At 37.3% G+C, this 15,916-nt stretch overlaps 1 protein-coding gene across 2 annotated transcripts; it reads right to left on the minus strand.

Annotated features, from left to right (window-relative positions):
- Positions 1 to 699: 699 nt before the first annotated feature.
- myoz1b (myozenin 1b) lies at positions 700 to 15,427 on the minus strand. 2 transcript variants are annotated; one of them, XM_024285223.2, is made up of 6 exons: positions 15,312 to 15,427; positions 11,486 to 11,572; positions 5,725 to 5,891; positions 5,574 to 5,637; positions 5,291 to 5,477; positions 700 to 1,347 (listed from the first exon to the last, which is right to left on the minus strand). In XM_024285223.2, the coding sequence occupies exons 2-6, from the start codon at positions 11,568 to 11,570 to the stop codon at positions 1,116 to 1,118; spliced, it is 735 nt and encodes a 244-aa protein (XP_024140991.1). In that variant the 5' UTR covers positions 11,571 to 11,572; positions 15,312 to 15,427; the 3' UTR covers positions 700 to 1,115. The 2 variants fall into 2 exon arrangements, with proteins under 2 accessions (XP_024140991.1, XP_024140990.1); XM_024285222.2 differs by having other exon boundaries at positions 5,574 to 5,640.
- Between the last annotated feature and the right edge of the window lie 489 nt (positions 15,428 to 15,916).

The raw sequence follows: 15,916 nt of genomic DNA on the forward strand, positions 1-15,916 counted from the left end.
AGAGCATGTTGTTGTTCATGTCTTAATAACACACTGTCTTTGATATATCATCAATATCTGATGTGATTAGCATGAATCAGCTAAAGCTGACACAGAGAAAAGTGCCTTTTTCTATCGGCTTTGCACCAATATCCAACACTTTAAAAATGCGAAGTATATCAGCCCAAAGCCCCTTTTCTCCACAATATAATAATAGAATTACCTGATTTACATTGATCTACTTTAAAATGTTGCACATCAGCACATCTTCACAATGTGCAGAATTAAGTCAAAGGTTGAAGAGTTATGGTAGTACTGGCGTCTGTATTTTCTCTGTGTCATAATCAGCTGGTGCATGTTGGTCGCACAAATGGTCAAAGAGTTACGTATGTCAAGGAACGTGTGTTATTTAGGAGTCGACATCTCCTGTGTTAAATGGTTTTGAACTCTCAGTAAATGATTTAGGATTATTGCAGTTCTTATGTCATGTTGGTGTCAATGCTGAAATGAAAATAATATTTCTTTGAGAAAAATGGTTTCAGTATTTTATTTTATATATATTTTTTCCTCTTCAAACAGAAGCTGCAAGTTTCTTGGTTGACGATGGCTGCTGAGAGGCTGTAGCGCACAAATAGCGTTCAGTGATCTTCAGGGACAAAAGTAATGAATGTAAGTACTTCTCACGGTTTGAGGGATAAAAACAAATCCTCAAGACTGGACTGAGCAGAGTGAAAACAGGACATTTATTGCATATTTACAACGTTTTGTTTTTTATTTCAAGGCAAATAGGTTATCTATCGCTATTCACAGGATTTGCATTAGCTGACAGCTTTCTTAATACATTTAAGACTCATTTATAGATAATTTAAAGAATTATAGCCAAAGGTAAGTATTCTTCATCATCAAATCATCTTTGCATAACTGATACTTTATTTATGTTTGATAGATTTGATTGTTTGTTCAGGTGGTTTTCTTCAGACCTATCTTATCAACTTGTAACATAAATGTTTGCTTTTGTTATATTCTCAGGTCTGGACACGTGAAAGTGCATCAGTTATGTATGTAAAAACACAATGTGTTGCATCTCTTTGTATTTTTGTCTCTGTGCTGTAAATATGCTTGTATCTGTGTGGGCTTCACAGGTCATCTGTTTCCCCGTCAAAAGCGACTTCCAGGTCCGTGTGGATGTGTGAGGTTTCGTCGCTGCAGACCCAACCGATGGGCGTGCGGTTGAACGAGGGCCTGGAGCGGATGTCGGCCTGCAGGGAGGGAAGAGGCTCTGGCTCCTCGTTGGCAGTGTTGACCTCGGGAAGCTCAAATGTCAACATTTTGGAGGCTTTATCAAAGCCTCCAAATGGCATAGCCGTTCTGGGGAGGGGAGAGAAAACTGATAAATTGAAAGAATCAAGGCAGACAAGACGCAAAAAAAGAGATAGCATCATCTTAAATCCTCAAGTTTCACATCAGCTCTTCAATTTATGTAAATGAAACTGAGAAACATGTGAGACAATACACTTTCTCCCTGCTCCTTTTTCAAAGGCTAAGCTAAAATGCAGCATCCTCTGCATATTTTACCCAGAGCTGCAATGACCTTTAGGCTGCTTGGAGATGGGGGAAACAAAAAAGCTGGTAAATAAATTACCAGTAAAACAATAAGGGAACGAGAAAAGAGATCAAGACTTGAAAAAACTCGTTAAAAGTGTAGTTATTTTTAAAAATTGTGGTCGTGCTGTTACCAAGGAAAAATGAGACTGAATATTTATATAGATACTATGGATAGTATTGATTAGAGAGTTGAAAGCCCTGGAAACAAAGCTATAGGGAGGAAGTTGATTTTCACTGCCGATGAGCAGCAATCTTTAAGTTGTCAACCAAACTTATTTTTCATTTTGGCCAGACCCCATAGCTGCTACACCAACTAAGTCACACTCAGTCTACTTCTCAAATGCAGTCAATGGCTGAATACAAATCCTTCCTTTACCCCTACGGCTTCCCCCTACCTCTGCATTTATCTCTCCAAATAGAGAGAGAAAGTGAAAACTTAAGTTGTCACTCATCGTGAAACAAGTGAAGAAATGCTTTTCTCCTCCGCCTACATGCAAGAGAACCTGGCTACTGACAAGATGGCGGCCAAAAAAATCATTAGCCAGAAGCAGAAATTCCACAAGATTTCCGAATTGTAACAAATTTTATTAAAACTTTTTAATGTGAATAAATGGCTTAGTATTCAAGATTAGCTTAAAATGTGTCAAAAGGAGGGTATACGCCTTATTAATTTCAAAAAGGATACTATCCAGTGTTCAGATTTGTAAAACTGTAAACACAGTAGAGCTTTAGCTTCTTCTATGACGTGGAGAAAAGCAGCTATAAAATGTTGCTTACCAGCGCAAGGTTGATTTTCCCTGCAGGTCAGCTAATTCACATTGATCGTGTAAGGACTTACGGAATGTCATAGAGCATTGTTGGTTTTGACAGAAGCATCTGTTAAAGATTAAGTGCCTAAATAATAAAAAAAAATAACGGAACTGTTAGGGTAGACTGTTTAATTCGTCTTTTTCTACCAAAAACGAGATTATTTCACAACCAAAATGTGTGGCGGGTTAAGGGGAATGATGTTCTGGTTGTTGACCTCCATCTGGCTAATAACTTTTGGCCACCATCTTGTCCGCCACATATATGACACCGATCACCCTATTGGTGGAGGGACAACTAGCACTAAGCTAGTTCTTACCACTCCTCCACAAGAAAGCATTTTGGACACCCCCACAGCTTCAAAAGCCCTTACAACTTGGTAAAAGCCATAGGGGTAGAGGAAGAATTCGGATTCAACCCATTTGTGATCGCAATAACTGACAGTGTGGTCATTTCTGGTGGTCTCCAATGAAAGGACCAATCACAATCAACCCTGTTTAGCTTCTGTGGTCAAACGGGGACAGGTATGTCCAAAACAGAACGACATACAACCGCAACATTTTGGTTAATGAAACTGAGCTTTTAGGGTAACATCTTTTGTGCATTATCACATTCTTTACTGCTTCAATGCAGTGAGCTGTGAACCAACACTATTTAAAATGATCAGTAATCCTACACTTAAGAATAGTTTTTTTTCAAGCATGCATGCTGAGTCTTTCTGTATTAACTAATGAAAATGTGGCATTCAAATAAGAAAGTACACCTGACTATTAATCAAGACAAAAAATAAACCACTAAAAAAACTGCATCTAAAGAAACGGTAAAGATAAACAAGCACAACAAATACACACAACAGATTTGGTGTTTTAAAAATAACCCTTTCTATAAAAAAGGAGAGAGTTGAAAGCCATGGAAACACAGCTGGGGAGGAAGTTGATTTTCACTGCTGATGAGCAGCAATCTGCAGGTTGTCATAGCGATGTGGGTTCTGCATGAGAGTCACTTAGGCCAAACTGATGCTGCCATCATGACTGATATACAGTCAGGCTTGGACACATTTGTGCACAGACTCAAACATTTGATGCAGCTCTTTGATTTTGTGAAAAGGTTGGATAAAATCACACAAAGCAACAAAAAAAAGGTAAAAGCTAAACAAAAGTGGCACTAGCTTTATCTTTAAAACTGACAAAGGGAGTTCTGGGAAGGTGTGGAATTTCACTGGAATGTCTCATTAAATGAGACAAATGTGCAGCAGGAGGGGGCTGTAATGACTTGAGCATGCAGAGTTTCAAATTATAACGCGTCAGTTATAATGTATTATCTACACTAAAAAGATAGGAGCGTTCCTGTTGAAAGAATAATAGACATATTTTAATTGTGGATTTCCAGATAAATAGCAAATTGACATAAAAATAACGTAACTTTTTTAAAAACTGAAGATAGTTTCCACACATTTGAAATATAATGTAAAATTTTAAAGGAATCTAAATCCTTGTAAAATGCATCTTACAATAGCAGAATGATAATAATAGGGAGAACTACAACTTTTTATTACTGGAAATGCTACAGCATTTCACTTCTTTTTGATTTGTCTTCTTTTGCCCAATGGACTCCAAAGCATGGAAAACTCCTCAGAATAAGGAAGACTGGCTAGTCACAGAACTCGTTTACATAAAAAACAAATATTCAGTTGCTATCTAATTTCTTGAGTAATCAGATTTTTCAAGTGGCGGCTGGACGGCTCAGTTGGCTGCATGGAAGGGTGGTACATGTGAAACCAGGGTTTATTTCCCAGGTGGAGATGAGCTTGTTCCGGTGCTGGTCCCTAGGCAAGAAACTGCTTTGTAGTCACCAAGGGGATATATAGTCTGGGCCTCCCTGTGTCGGTCCCAGCCCGAATAAAATACAGGGTTGTGTCATGAAGGACATTCATTGTAAAACTCTCTGTCAAACCGAATCAACGAAAGCTGATTCGCTGTGAGAACCCTTCACGACACATGCTTCAAAGTCTTCATCTGATGACAGCATTGAGTCATTTTACATGACCTCAAATAATCAGACAACTGGGTATTGTCAAATAAATGAAAACGGGGTCACCAAAAAATACTGAACATGTCTTATATGTATGTTTCACTCTGACCTTGTGTGTCTCTGTTATCAAGTTAGCTGGTTTAAGCCTTGAGTCTTGCTACGTTAGTCGGTTCACATGAGTTAGAACTCCTCACATCAGCAGCATATTCTGCTCTTCATACTATTCATCATTATCCAAGTGTTCTGTTTTTATCATTGACTCTTAAGAGAAATGGACCAAGTGAGTGGGATGTCACCCATTGAAAATGGCTTACTTCTGGCTCCAATGAAGTTAAGTCAATTCATTTAGCAGTGGTTGGTCCAAATGGTCTGTGTCACTGTGTCAAAGGCAACCACTCTCGCCAATCAGGACTGAGCTTGTTGGAGGTCTGCACCCCTTCCTCTTGAAAGCTGGCTTGGGCCAGCAGGCACCACATACTTCTATTGAGGCATCTGATTGGCCAAAAAAATGTTTATAAAAGGTAACAGAGCAAGAATGGTTATTCTTACAAATAGTTTGACTGAGTAATAACTATTTCTCAATAGAAGTCTATTGGATTTGGGCTTTTTGGAACTGGCAGGTACTTCTTATTTGGAATGCGAGAGAGGAGCAGTCACTCAGTCCAGCTCTCATGTAACCTACAGTCAATGGTTTTGATTCGCTGGCTGCTACCTACAACCATACTGCCAGCTGCCACCAGGAAGTTGTTTAAAAACCTTTACAACTGCAACAGAGCTCGTCTTTCTTGGGGTTCAATGTTAAAACTTAATACAAATGTCACAGATAAATACAGTTTTTAAAGTGTAGCAGGTTTTTTGCTGTGTGTACCTGTTAAAACTCTTGTACTGTGGCATCTCAGGGTGTTCTTTAACAGGTCCTGGCATGGAAGGCTTCATGGTGGCTCTTAACTCTTCATTGTCCTTCATTGCTTTTTCCCACGGGGAAACATAGGTACGTACATACTCCTTCCTTCTCTTGGCCTTCTCTGCCTCTTCATCCACACTCTGATCCATAACTGAGACATATGTTAGAAATAGCTTGTAGATCAAACATGACATTTTAATAGAAAAATATATATATTGAATATTTTAAGAAATGCACATAACCACACTTTCTTCCTTTGGTTTCTCGGGCTTTGGTGGAACTGGAGGGGACATCAGCAGGTTCTGGAGATTCTGCTAAAAAAAAGGAAAAAAACAAATGGAATCTCTTTGACACATTTTTACACAAAATATGTTTTTTTTTATTTAATTATTTCTTACCATATTCTCATTGGTAACAATAAACCTCTCGACTCTCTGCTGCCTCATCTGGAACATCTTGGACCCTTTGTTCTTGAGCAGGGACAACTCCTCCAACATCAAATCTTTGGGTGTCTTGATCTTGGTGCCAAGATCAAATTCAGCAGCTTCGGCATCCAGCTCATCCTCTGATGAGAAAAAATAAGGGTTAGACCAAAAGATTTAAGGCTTTCAGAATAAGATAGTAGATAAGAACAAACACATAGTTTCACATTTCATTTTATTTCTAACAGTTTCTTTCCTGGAAAAGAAAAGAAAAACGAACTTAGAGACATTACTAGAGCACAACCAAGTTTAATCAAGATGACTTGGTTTACTTAACCCACTGTGTGGTGTTAATTCCTGCAAACCCACTGTCAACTTACCTTCCTTTGATATTCTCAATGTTCTTGAACAGTTTGAGACTGTAAAGCACTTTGGGCCTTCAAGGAAGGTAGAAAAACGCTATATATACCATTTACAATATTGTTCCTTTTCATGACTTTAAACTAAAAAAAAATTTCCGCACTATTCAGATTATGAAGCGCACTGTCAATTAATTTATGTCATATATGGTACGTCAAACTCTAAGCGTTAGAGATACGTCCATCAGTCAGACTTTATAAATGTGTAACAGTAACTTTAGAACCTGTTTGTGACAAGCTACATGTTAGCCACCTTAGCTTATGTACAATACCTGTAACTCCCAAAAAAACAGACTGACATTTTGACAGAGCCTCTGAAAATCGCTTCAAAATCAGTAAACACAACCAGAGTTAATCCATATTTCATGCATTTTGTAGTTTTTTTGGGAGGAAAAAAGTATTTTAAGTGTTCTGTAATGTGCTAAAAATATAATGGTTTCGGTGACCGTTTTCTTTGAACTTTGGCAGCTCTGCCACTAGTATAAAAGTTTTTGTATCACTGTCATACCCAACAGTGAACTTATTTCCTTTCCACAAACCGAACATCAAATCAAAAATCAGGCCAACTCAGTTTTCTAAATGAAGTGACGGTTGGAGACATCAGCAAGTTCCAAAGATCCTGCTAAAAGCATAATAAAAAAGAAGTAAATGAAGTAAACGATAAATGACCGGTGTTGAGCTGCTTTGGATTTAAAGACCCACTCCAATGAAAATGGTGTTTTTAACATGTTCTTGTGCTATTTTTATTACAATAGAGGACATATATAAAAAAATAAGCTTTAAATTGCTTTTTAAGTATTACTTTATTGGAATGAATGACTCAGGAGGAGACAAAAAATGCGTTGGAAAAAGATCGTATTTGTCATGTAAAAAAATACTCTCGGTGAACCACAAACTCTCTGCTCCACTGAAAAAGGGAGTTCTCATCATCTCAGCTCTCTCTTTTTTTTAATTTGGCTAAAAATGTCATAATCATAATTAAATCACTTTTTAAACAGATCTAAAGATGATTGGAGTGTGTCTCAAAGTGCCAAATATGTTTGAAGGATTAATTCAAATTAGATATAAAGGGCTAAGCTGACCTGGAAAAACATTGTATTTGCATTGTTTTATCCATAGAGAAGGATCCGCTTTTGGTCTGCAACTGATGGAAATCTGTGATAGATTTCATCCCTTCACCGAGGTCCTTGTAAAACGTTCTCCTCATCTGCCACATACGCTCTGATATCACTCATAACACCTGGAGTTCAGCCATAAACCCCCCACACACATGCACAAATGTATCCATAAAGCTGGAAGTTGGCATTGCCGTGTCGCAGTGAGCTCTCAGCAGCACCTCGTAAATCAGCCTTGTGCACACAGTCGTGCACTGTGTGCATGTGTGAGTGAGATAGTGAGAGGACATAATTGAGGCTGGCTGAGGGGGTGGGAAGTGTCCCGTGGGGAAATTTATTAGTATTAATTGAGGAAAAAATGCTAAGCTGCAAGCATACAAAGTTGTGTGGACAGACAGACAGGCACGAGAGGACAGATGGACCGGACTGGCAAAGACCGAGGACAGGCAGGGAGAATGGCACGGAGCAAGGCTGATTGAGAGATGTGCGGGTATTAACTGGAGCAAAATAGGGGATAAGCAGGATAAAGCTGCTGAATGACTAACTGACTGAAAACAAATGGGAGCAATACAGATGTGGCTGCAGATGTCAGATGGTTAACAAAAAAATAAACATTCAATGAGAAAAATATGCTAAGGTTGTAGAACAACAGATGTATATGGAGCCGCTCTTTGATTTACCTATTAGCCCAGATTTCTATTAAACCCTCAACTTTGGCTACAGACCAGAAAGATTCCTTTGTCACTGTTATAGGCAGGTGTTTGTGAGGTAGGATCCAAACTGATTCAGGTCTGGTGGCCTTTGCTGGGTGCATTTCCTCTACCACACTCAACATTTTAGATAGATTTCTTTAGTAGAGCTGCTGTAAGCCTGGTCAACCACAAATCAATGTCCCCCCTGAGGGGATAACAATTAAAGACTGTGACCAAAAGCCTTTGTATTCTGGCTAAAGTGAGAACAAGGATGTAGGTTCCTGTGGTCTTGAAGACAAAACTCTGTTATCTCTGGAATTTATTCCTACTCAGACCTAATAAATAATATCAGTTTATCTTCTGGAATGATTGAGGTATGTCATTCATGATTACTGTAGACAGAAATTTAGCTATTTATATGTGTCTTTTAATTTAAGAATAATTTCAAATGTTATGAAATTTTAACTGGAACTGTTTACTTACATTTTATAATAGACCTTCTTTAATGAAACTCTCTATAACTCAAGTCAAACTGAATAAATAATGTCTAGCTAGCTGCACATTGTGATTTAGGAAATTGGTTGTGTTCCCTACATATTAAGTATACACCATTCACCATTTAATTTTGGTGTGACATCATGTACACACCACGTGACTTTTATCCAGTTGACTCTCGGCACTGTGACAGCGGTCGGATGACAAGATCTGGAAGGTCAGCCATGTTTGTGTGCTCTTCATGTCAAAATGTCAGAGTGAAAAGCGCTTCATGTTTTGTTCGCTTGTTACATTTACTTTAAATCATATATAATTTTCGATTATTTAAAATTCATTAAACGTTTCTGAGTCCTTTATGGATCATAATCAATGCATCAAAAATTCAATTTTTCTCTTCCCCCACCACCACTAGAACAGTTAAATATGTGAAAAAAGACAAAAATATCTGTGAAATAATTATTCTGGCTGTAGTGCGATCTTCATTATTGATTAATTGTTCTGGTGTTAACTTTCAAGAGGACTGACAGGGCATTCAAGCACACAACTTGAACATTAGATATTTGATCAAAACAAAACTCAACAGATTACAGTATTTTTTGCACCATAAGGCACACTTTAAAAAGTGACTTATAATCAGGGGCGCTTTATATGTGGAATAATTCTGATTTTGACAGGTACACAGCTCTCTGTCAAAATATTAGTCTGCCTTTTATGAGTTGCAAACAAAGTTTGGTGTTATTATAAATATACTAATATGGTTAATGTGTTGCAGTGTTATTGTTTTATTTTTAGTGTTATAATTGACTGAGGGTTACTGAAGTCATAGTAATGTTTGTTTCAGTCTGTGTTTTTTTACGAGTTACAGATGAGGTTACAGGTACTGTGACTAGCTAATGTTGTTAGCGTGTTACAAACAAATGCTAGAGTTATTGTTAATGCAGTTAATGAAGTCTGATGGACTTATCTCTGATTCTTAATGTGCCTTATATACGACATAAGTTCAAAAATAAAGCATTCATTGATGTTGGGCCTCATGATCAGAGTGTCTATAGTGCGAAAAATATGGTAAATATTACCCCAAGAAACAGAGTACTCTTGGAGAAAACAGAACAAAAATCCCTCCTTATTGCATGGTGATTTTTCAATCTATTATTGTATAATTCATAAGCTTGCAAGGAAAGGAAAAAATGAAATGTACTTTTTGGTTTTACTCCAAATGACCTCATTGGGCTAAATTGATATTGAAATGAGCTCTGACTTAGAGTGACAATACCGCAGTTTAGGGTTAAACATCTTGTCTAAGTCGAATGTGTCTCAGCTATAAATAAACACATCTTACTGCAGTAACTACCACACACTATTAAATAGGCACCATGTTTGCTTTTGAGATGGACACCTATCAGTTTTACATGCATTCCTTTTTTAATTTTGAGGTTAAAGAAAAAGGAGTTATTGATGACATCTCATGCTCATCTGGGACCACAGACTTCCTCTACATTTTCTTCTCTCTCTGGTGTTGTGCCTTACCCCCTCCACCTGCATTACGTTGAGCCCTCAATTAAAGCCAAGTGTGATAAATAACGGTTGCAATCAGCAGCAAAGTGAGTATTTTACATACGTCTACCTCAATTATTTAAACTTCTTACTGAATTTTGTGCAAACAAAGAGAAACTCATTTTTAGCAGTTCTGAATGCAAACTCCAAATAATAATATGTTTTTTGTTGCACACAAATTTAAAAAAAGATTTACTCAAAAAAAATGTAGAATTCTCTTTACAAAGTAATTTCAGAGTTCCACATTATTTCATAAGATAAATAATGTTTTTCCTATAATGAAGCTTCTTAGAAGGATTTTTGTCTGTACTTAATTGTCCTCACATTTCAGACTCAATTAACAGTAAATGCTCAACCTGAACCCGAATAAACACACTAGCAGAACTCGTCGCACACAAAGTATGCAGCCAGTTAAGAACCAAAGACACTATTTATGACATGCAGCTCTATGGTCTATGCTGTGGGATTCAGGGATTCATTACATGTCAAATTTCTTTTAGGAGTACTTAACACTTAAGCACCAAACATTTAAGTACAGAAATATAATCTACTGCAGTAAAATCCCCCCTGTGAATTCATCTGTTTATCCATCACAGGTTTTTCTTAAGTGGGGGAGCTTGACCTGGTCCCAGGTGACAGTCAGACGCTGTGCTGTTGTTGGTTTATCAGTCATCATCAGTTAGAACAATTACAACAGACTGATATGATTTTTGTTTTAAATTAAATAAGTGGTTTCCCTCGAGCCATTAAGGTTTTCTGTGATCCCAAACTAGAGCAAGGAGGTGCATACAAAGCAAAGTAAGGAAAACCAATTTTTACTTTTTTTTTGTCGTTTCTCAAAACCTCTGAGCTTCATCTACAACGTGATTTAGTCTGAGTTTAAAGCACATTTATGCTCCACAGTTTGAACAGATGGACCGACTGATGGATCTGGCAGGGGAGACACCATTAAACATTCTGTTTGTGTGAGTCTTTCCAGTATATAAAACAGGAATGGATTATTGGACGAAATACAAGATGAATCCAGAACAGACAGCCAATGCAGCCACACAGAAAAAATAGAAAAAAAATGCCAGGTGACAGAAAATAAATGAGCTATTCTTAACATTTATGTAAAGCTCGATTAACCAATAACAACATTCGAGTTTTGAATGAAAAGCTTTGCTTGGGATGTAGTTGCTGCACAGACTCCTACAGTTTAAGTGAGAACAGAATCCCCATCTGGTATTTAGTGTCAAATTTATGGCTGCTTTGCTATCTGATAATGACCCACGTCCCTCCAAGACATGCCACACGCACGTTCTGTATTTTGTTACTGCTTGGACTTAGTGCACATCCTTATTTAAAAGCAAAAGCAAACCACATGCAGTAATTCACTCCTGTGCAGCTTGGTTTACATGTGCATGAAATACATGATGTTTCTTATTACTGTAATAACATTAAAATGAATTGTTTGTTTTACCATTCTGGCTGATGTTGGACAGGTCAGTGATGATCTTATTGGCCTTCTTCCTCTTGCTTGGAGGGACAGGAGTTGAGTGAGACATGGCTAAAAGAGAGCAGACCAGAAACTCTGTCAATTTTCACAATTATTTTTGCAATTTAGAGCAGCTTCATTACTCAGACATATTTCATCTTATGTTAGTCCACTGTTCCTTGTTTTCAAAAAATAACCCAGGATTGGTGATATCTGTGACGTAGGAGTAGAATTAGAGATGTTAGATAACCCTTTATTCGTTCAGCATTGGGGAAATTTCAATCCACGGTTAAAAAAAGAAATAAATGTGTCGTATAAAATCTTACAGAGAGAAAGGTGTTAACAAATGTTTTAGGTCTTCAAAACCCTTACTGAACACTTTTCTCAGACAGACATGAACATTTTCACACTTTTTTCTCTTGTTTAAACTCTTTAAGTTCAAACTTTCTAAGAAAAAAAAGTCCAAAAAAACAAAGATTTGCTTGTGATCAAAGATTCATGTAAGCATGGCAAACTGAACACATTCTTTACGGGAGAAATAGCACAAAGGAGATTGAATGACGAGGTGTACAGCCAATCAGGACGCAGAACACAGTTTGCACTGTGAAAAATAAATTAAATAAAGGTATTCAAAATTCTACTGAAAAAATCAGCTAAACTGCCAAACTGAGAAAGATGAACCACAAAGAAGCAAAAAAAAAAAAAGACTGTGAGAACGAAAATCAGAAACACTGAAGGTTCAAATGTTTATTTATTTATTTAATGGCAGGTTAAAATATTTATAAGTCTATGTTTGAATTATTGTGAGCGGTTCTGTTAATAATTACTATAATTAATAATTGCTATATTTAATTAATCAAATGTGACATAAGTGCTTCTTTGTTTTATTATTATTTTTTTTTCTAATCAATGCATTTGATTTTTTTCTGTAATGAGTTTGAAAAATCTGTTATTTTTTCTTGTCCTGCATTGTGTACAATCTATGCCTGAAATAAACAAGGTCAGTTAATCAAAATTAGATTATACAATAACTAAAATGAACGGTAAAAATACTCCAGCAAACTTGCTTCTTTAACTACTTTAAACCATTTTGGTTTACCTTTCACAATGCACCTCTGAGAGTGGACCCAGCCTCCTGGAAAGGCCTGATTCAACCTCTGTCTGTTTGGACTGGAAGGTGCCTCAAAGGAACACTGATCTTAGATCAGCGGATCTGATCTCGACAGTCAATAGTTGCTTTTCTTCCTTGTTGCCTCATTACGAGATATTTTACAATGTTTAGTTGCATTTTATATACATTATTGTACTTCAAAATAAACTCTGTTTTACCCTTCAACACCTGAGGCATCGCCGGTGACGCTTAACCCTTCCGCTCTCTTCGGGGTCCAGTTGACTCCAACCTCATATTGATATGTGATTCCTTCCATGACAAAGGTGGACAGGATTTTATGTCTGTCATGGACATTAGTGAAACTCAAAAATCAATGATAAAAAAAAGTTCAGCGCACTGTCTTGGGGGGTCCAGATGACCCCACTTTTAATGTAAACAAACTAAGGAGAGCGGAAGGGTTAAACGCAAAATCTTTAACATACTGTAACTTTTCAACCATTCTGAATCTGAATCCTTCAGAATCTGCTGGAATCGTGTTAACGCTTGAAAAGTTTTTTGTTGTGTTTGAGTCTGTCTGGGTTCACTCTGTCTATAAGATGCACCACAGCAAAGGGAAGTGAACTAAGACTCTCATTTTCAGACTGACTGCAGTTTACAATGGATTCTGGGAGGCACACTGTTAAATTAAATGAACCCTGTATGGTTTAGACTAAACAGTGTTGATTTGACCACAAAATCTGTTTTAAAAAATAAATCTATAGCACAAAAAGACACAACCCGTCCGAATGGGGCATCTCAAAATGTTGCATTTAAGATACCATATTAATGCTGAAAGGCTCAAAATTTGATTGTTTTTGGTCAAATAAATATCTGTTCTTATTTATGTCAAATTTCATGTTACCTATGAGTTTAGTCCATCTAACATGTAGACCCAACAATACTTTTATCAATATGGAATCTGGAAATAATCTTATTTTTGTGTTTCTTTCGAATTTAAGTGGTTTTAACAGTTTTTCATTTTGTTTAATTTATCTTTTCAACTTTACAGTAATGTGGGAACCTAACTATAATAGGTTTTATATATAAAACCGTTTTGGTGCTTTTACATTTCTACCAAAAGAAAAGTAGGACACCAAGACATTCATAGACTTGGTTTGATGTTTCCTATAAACTAAATGGTGATTGGAAATATCAACACTTTTTTTTAGATTTCAGATTTTAATTTTGTGAGATAAAGAATCTTTATTTTAGACTTTTAGATGTGGTTGTGCTTTGTTGTTCTATTTTAACGTAATTTTAGAAGGCATTGATTTTACATTTGAGCAGCTTTCTCTTTCTTTCATTATCAATACATTGATTTGCGTTTAGTCAATATGTTCCACTTTGTTGGTTTGTTTACGATGCAAAACTAAAGAGAAATATTGAAGGTTTTTGCCGTAACAAAGTTAAACAGAAAACATCAGAATTATCTGTAGCTGGATCTAATTACATCTTAGAGATGCAACAAAAAGGGGCCCCTTATCCAGTCCTATCCAGAAGGTGTAGCTCGTTCCCGTTTGGGGGTAATGAAGTTGCACATCGGCTCCAGATTGGAGTGAGCTTCAGGGAGTTCCTTAATCAAGTTAAGCATACTCTAAGCATTGTGTGTAACCCCTGCATGCCCTTGAGGAAACACATTTCCGTTTGGAGCTTGCGTCCTTCCTGTCCGAGTGCTCAGAAGAGGTGCAGGCAGTATGTCGCTGTCAGTTGCGCAGGTCGAAAGCAATTATCTAAAGCTGGAGGTAAGTCCCAGCACAAGAGAAAAAGCAGGAGGGCCCATCCGCAGGGAGGCAGTTAATGTAATTGCTTTTCATCCGTTGTAATTGAAGCCCATTTCCTAGCTGGGGATTCAGTCCTGTGTGAGCTATTTTTATGAGCCCATGTTCTATAGCACTCTGGTGAGTGGGATAGTCATCAGCGCCGAGCGTCCACACAAACTGTCCGTGGAGCCGCACTCAACCAGCTTTTCTCCTGTGATTAATGTGCGGCAGACGGATTAAAATCTGGAGATTACAGGTGTTTTTGGAGGTTCTGGGGGAATGCAAGTGCAGCTACAGGAGCCGTGTGCAAGGAGCTGGGTCCTGTTACCGCCTCGCTAAAGAGGAGAAGCGCTCCTGTCCCCCTCGACCAGCCGGTTTTAGCTCCAGATAAATCTCAACGGGACAGCTGAGGAGGGAAGACATCAGTCAGCACATTCCCAAATACACACACATACATCCATCCCTGCGGACTAAAAACTCCACTGCAGAAGGCCACATTCCTCTCACTGGTGTTGGGTAAGAACTGGATCAGAGTGGATGGAAGACGGTGTGCCCCAACTGGGGATTTAGAATAAGTTTTCCAAACAAAAACGTGCAATCATTCCAAAAATTGTATGAATTTTTACATAAATTACAATGGAATTTGACACTCCATAAATCAGGTAATCATTAAATTGCCGAATTCAATTTCACTGATTTATCCAATGAGGATTCAGGCTCCATACAACATTGATCTCTCCCTCAGATAAATAAAAATGAACAATTTCTCCCTTTTTGGACTCTAGATCTTTGGATAACCCTGAGATTGTCTGTGTCAGTTAATCCTGGAAATGACAAAATGTGTGAGAGGTTTCTTCACCTTCATCCGTGCTGACACACCTCACTTCTCTCCGCCTCTTACCTGAAAGACCAAAGTATCCAAAGAAAGACACAGGTCCCTAAAGAACAGGAATTTAGACTCCCAGAGCTGGTATTGTAGCACCTGCCCTCTTCTGTGGCCCGCAGAGAGTGAAACCTTATCAGCAGGGTGGACTCCAGTGCTATGGACTAGGCCTGGGGGTGGGGGGTGGACTGGACTGAAGAGGGGCCACTGAGAGAGTTTAAGGAATGAGGGTTCTGAGATAAAAAAAAAGTTCACTTTTAAAAAAAAAAAAATTCAACTTTATTCTCGTAGAATGTTGACATTTTTCTCAGAGTTTTATAGGTTTATTTTTGTAAATTTTCGACTTTTTCTCTTAATTTTACAACTTTATTGTTATGAAATGTTCTCATTTTTTTCGTACTTTTGCAACTTTATTTTCATTAAATGTTAATACAATTTTATTATTACAATTGTATTCTTGTAAAATATTGGCATTTTTCTCAAAATTGTACTTCACTTGCATTAAATGTTGAAATATGTTTTATTTTACAGCTTTATTCTTGTAAAATGTTGACTTATCTCATAATTTTACTACTATTTTCATGAAATGTTGACATTTTTCTTGTAATTCTACTTTATTTTTG

This window comes from Oryzias melastigma, linkage group LG19, assembly GCF_002922805.2.
Source record: "Oryzias melastigma strain HK-1 linkage group LG19, ASM292280v2, whole genome shotgun sequence".
Taxonomy (NCBI): Eukaryota; Metazoa; Chordata; class Actinopteri; order Beloniformes; family Adrianichthyidae; genus Oryzias; species Oryzias melastigma.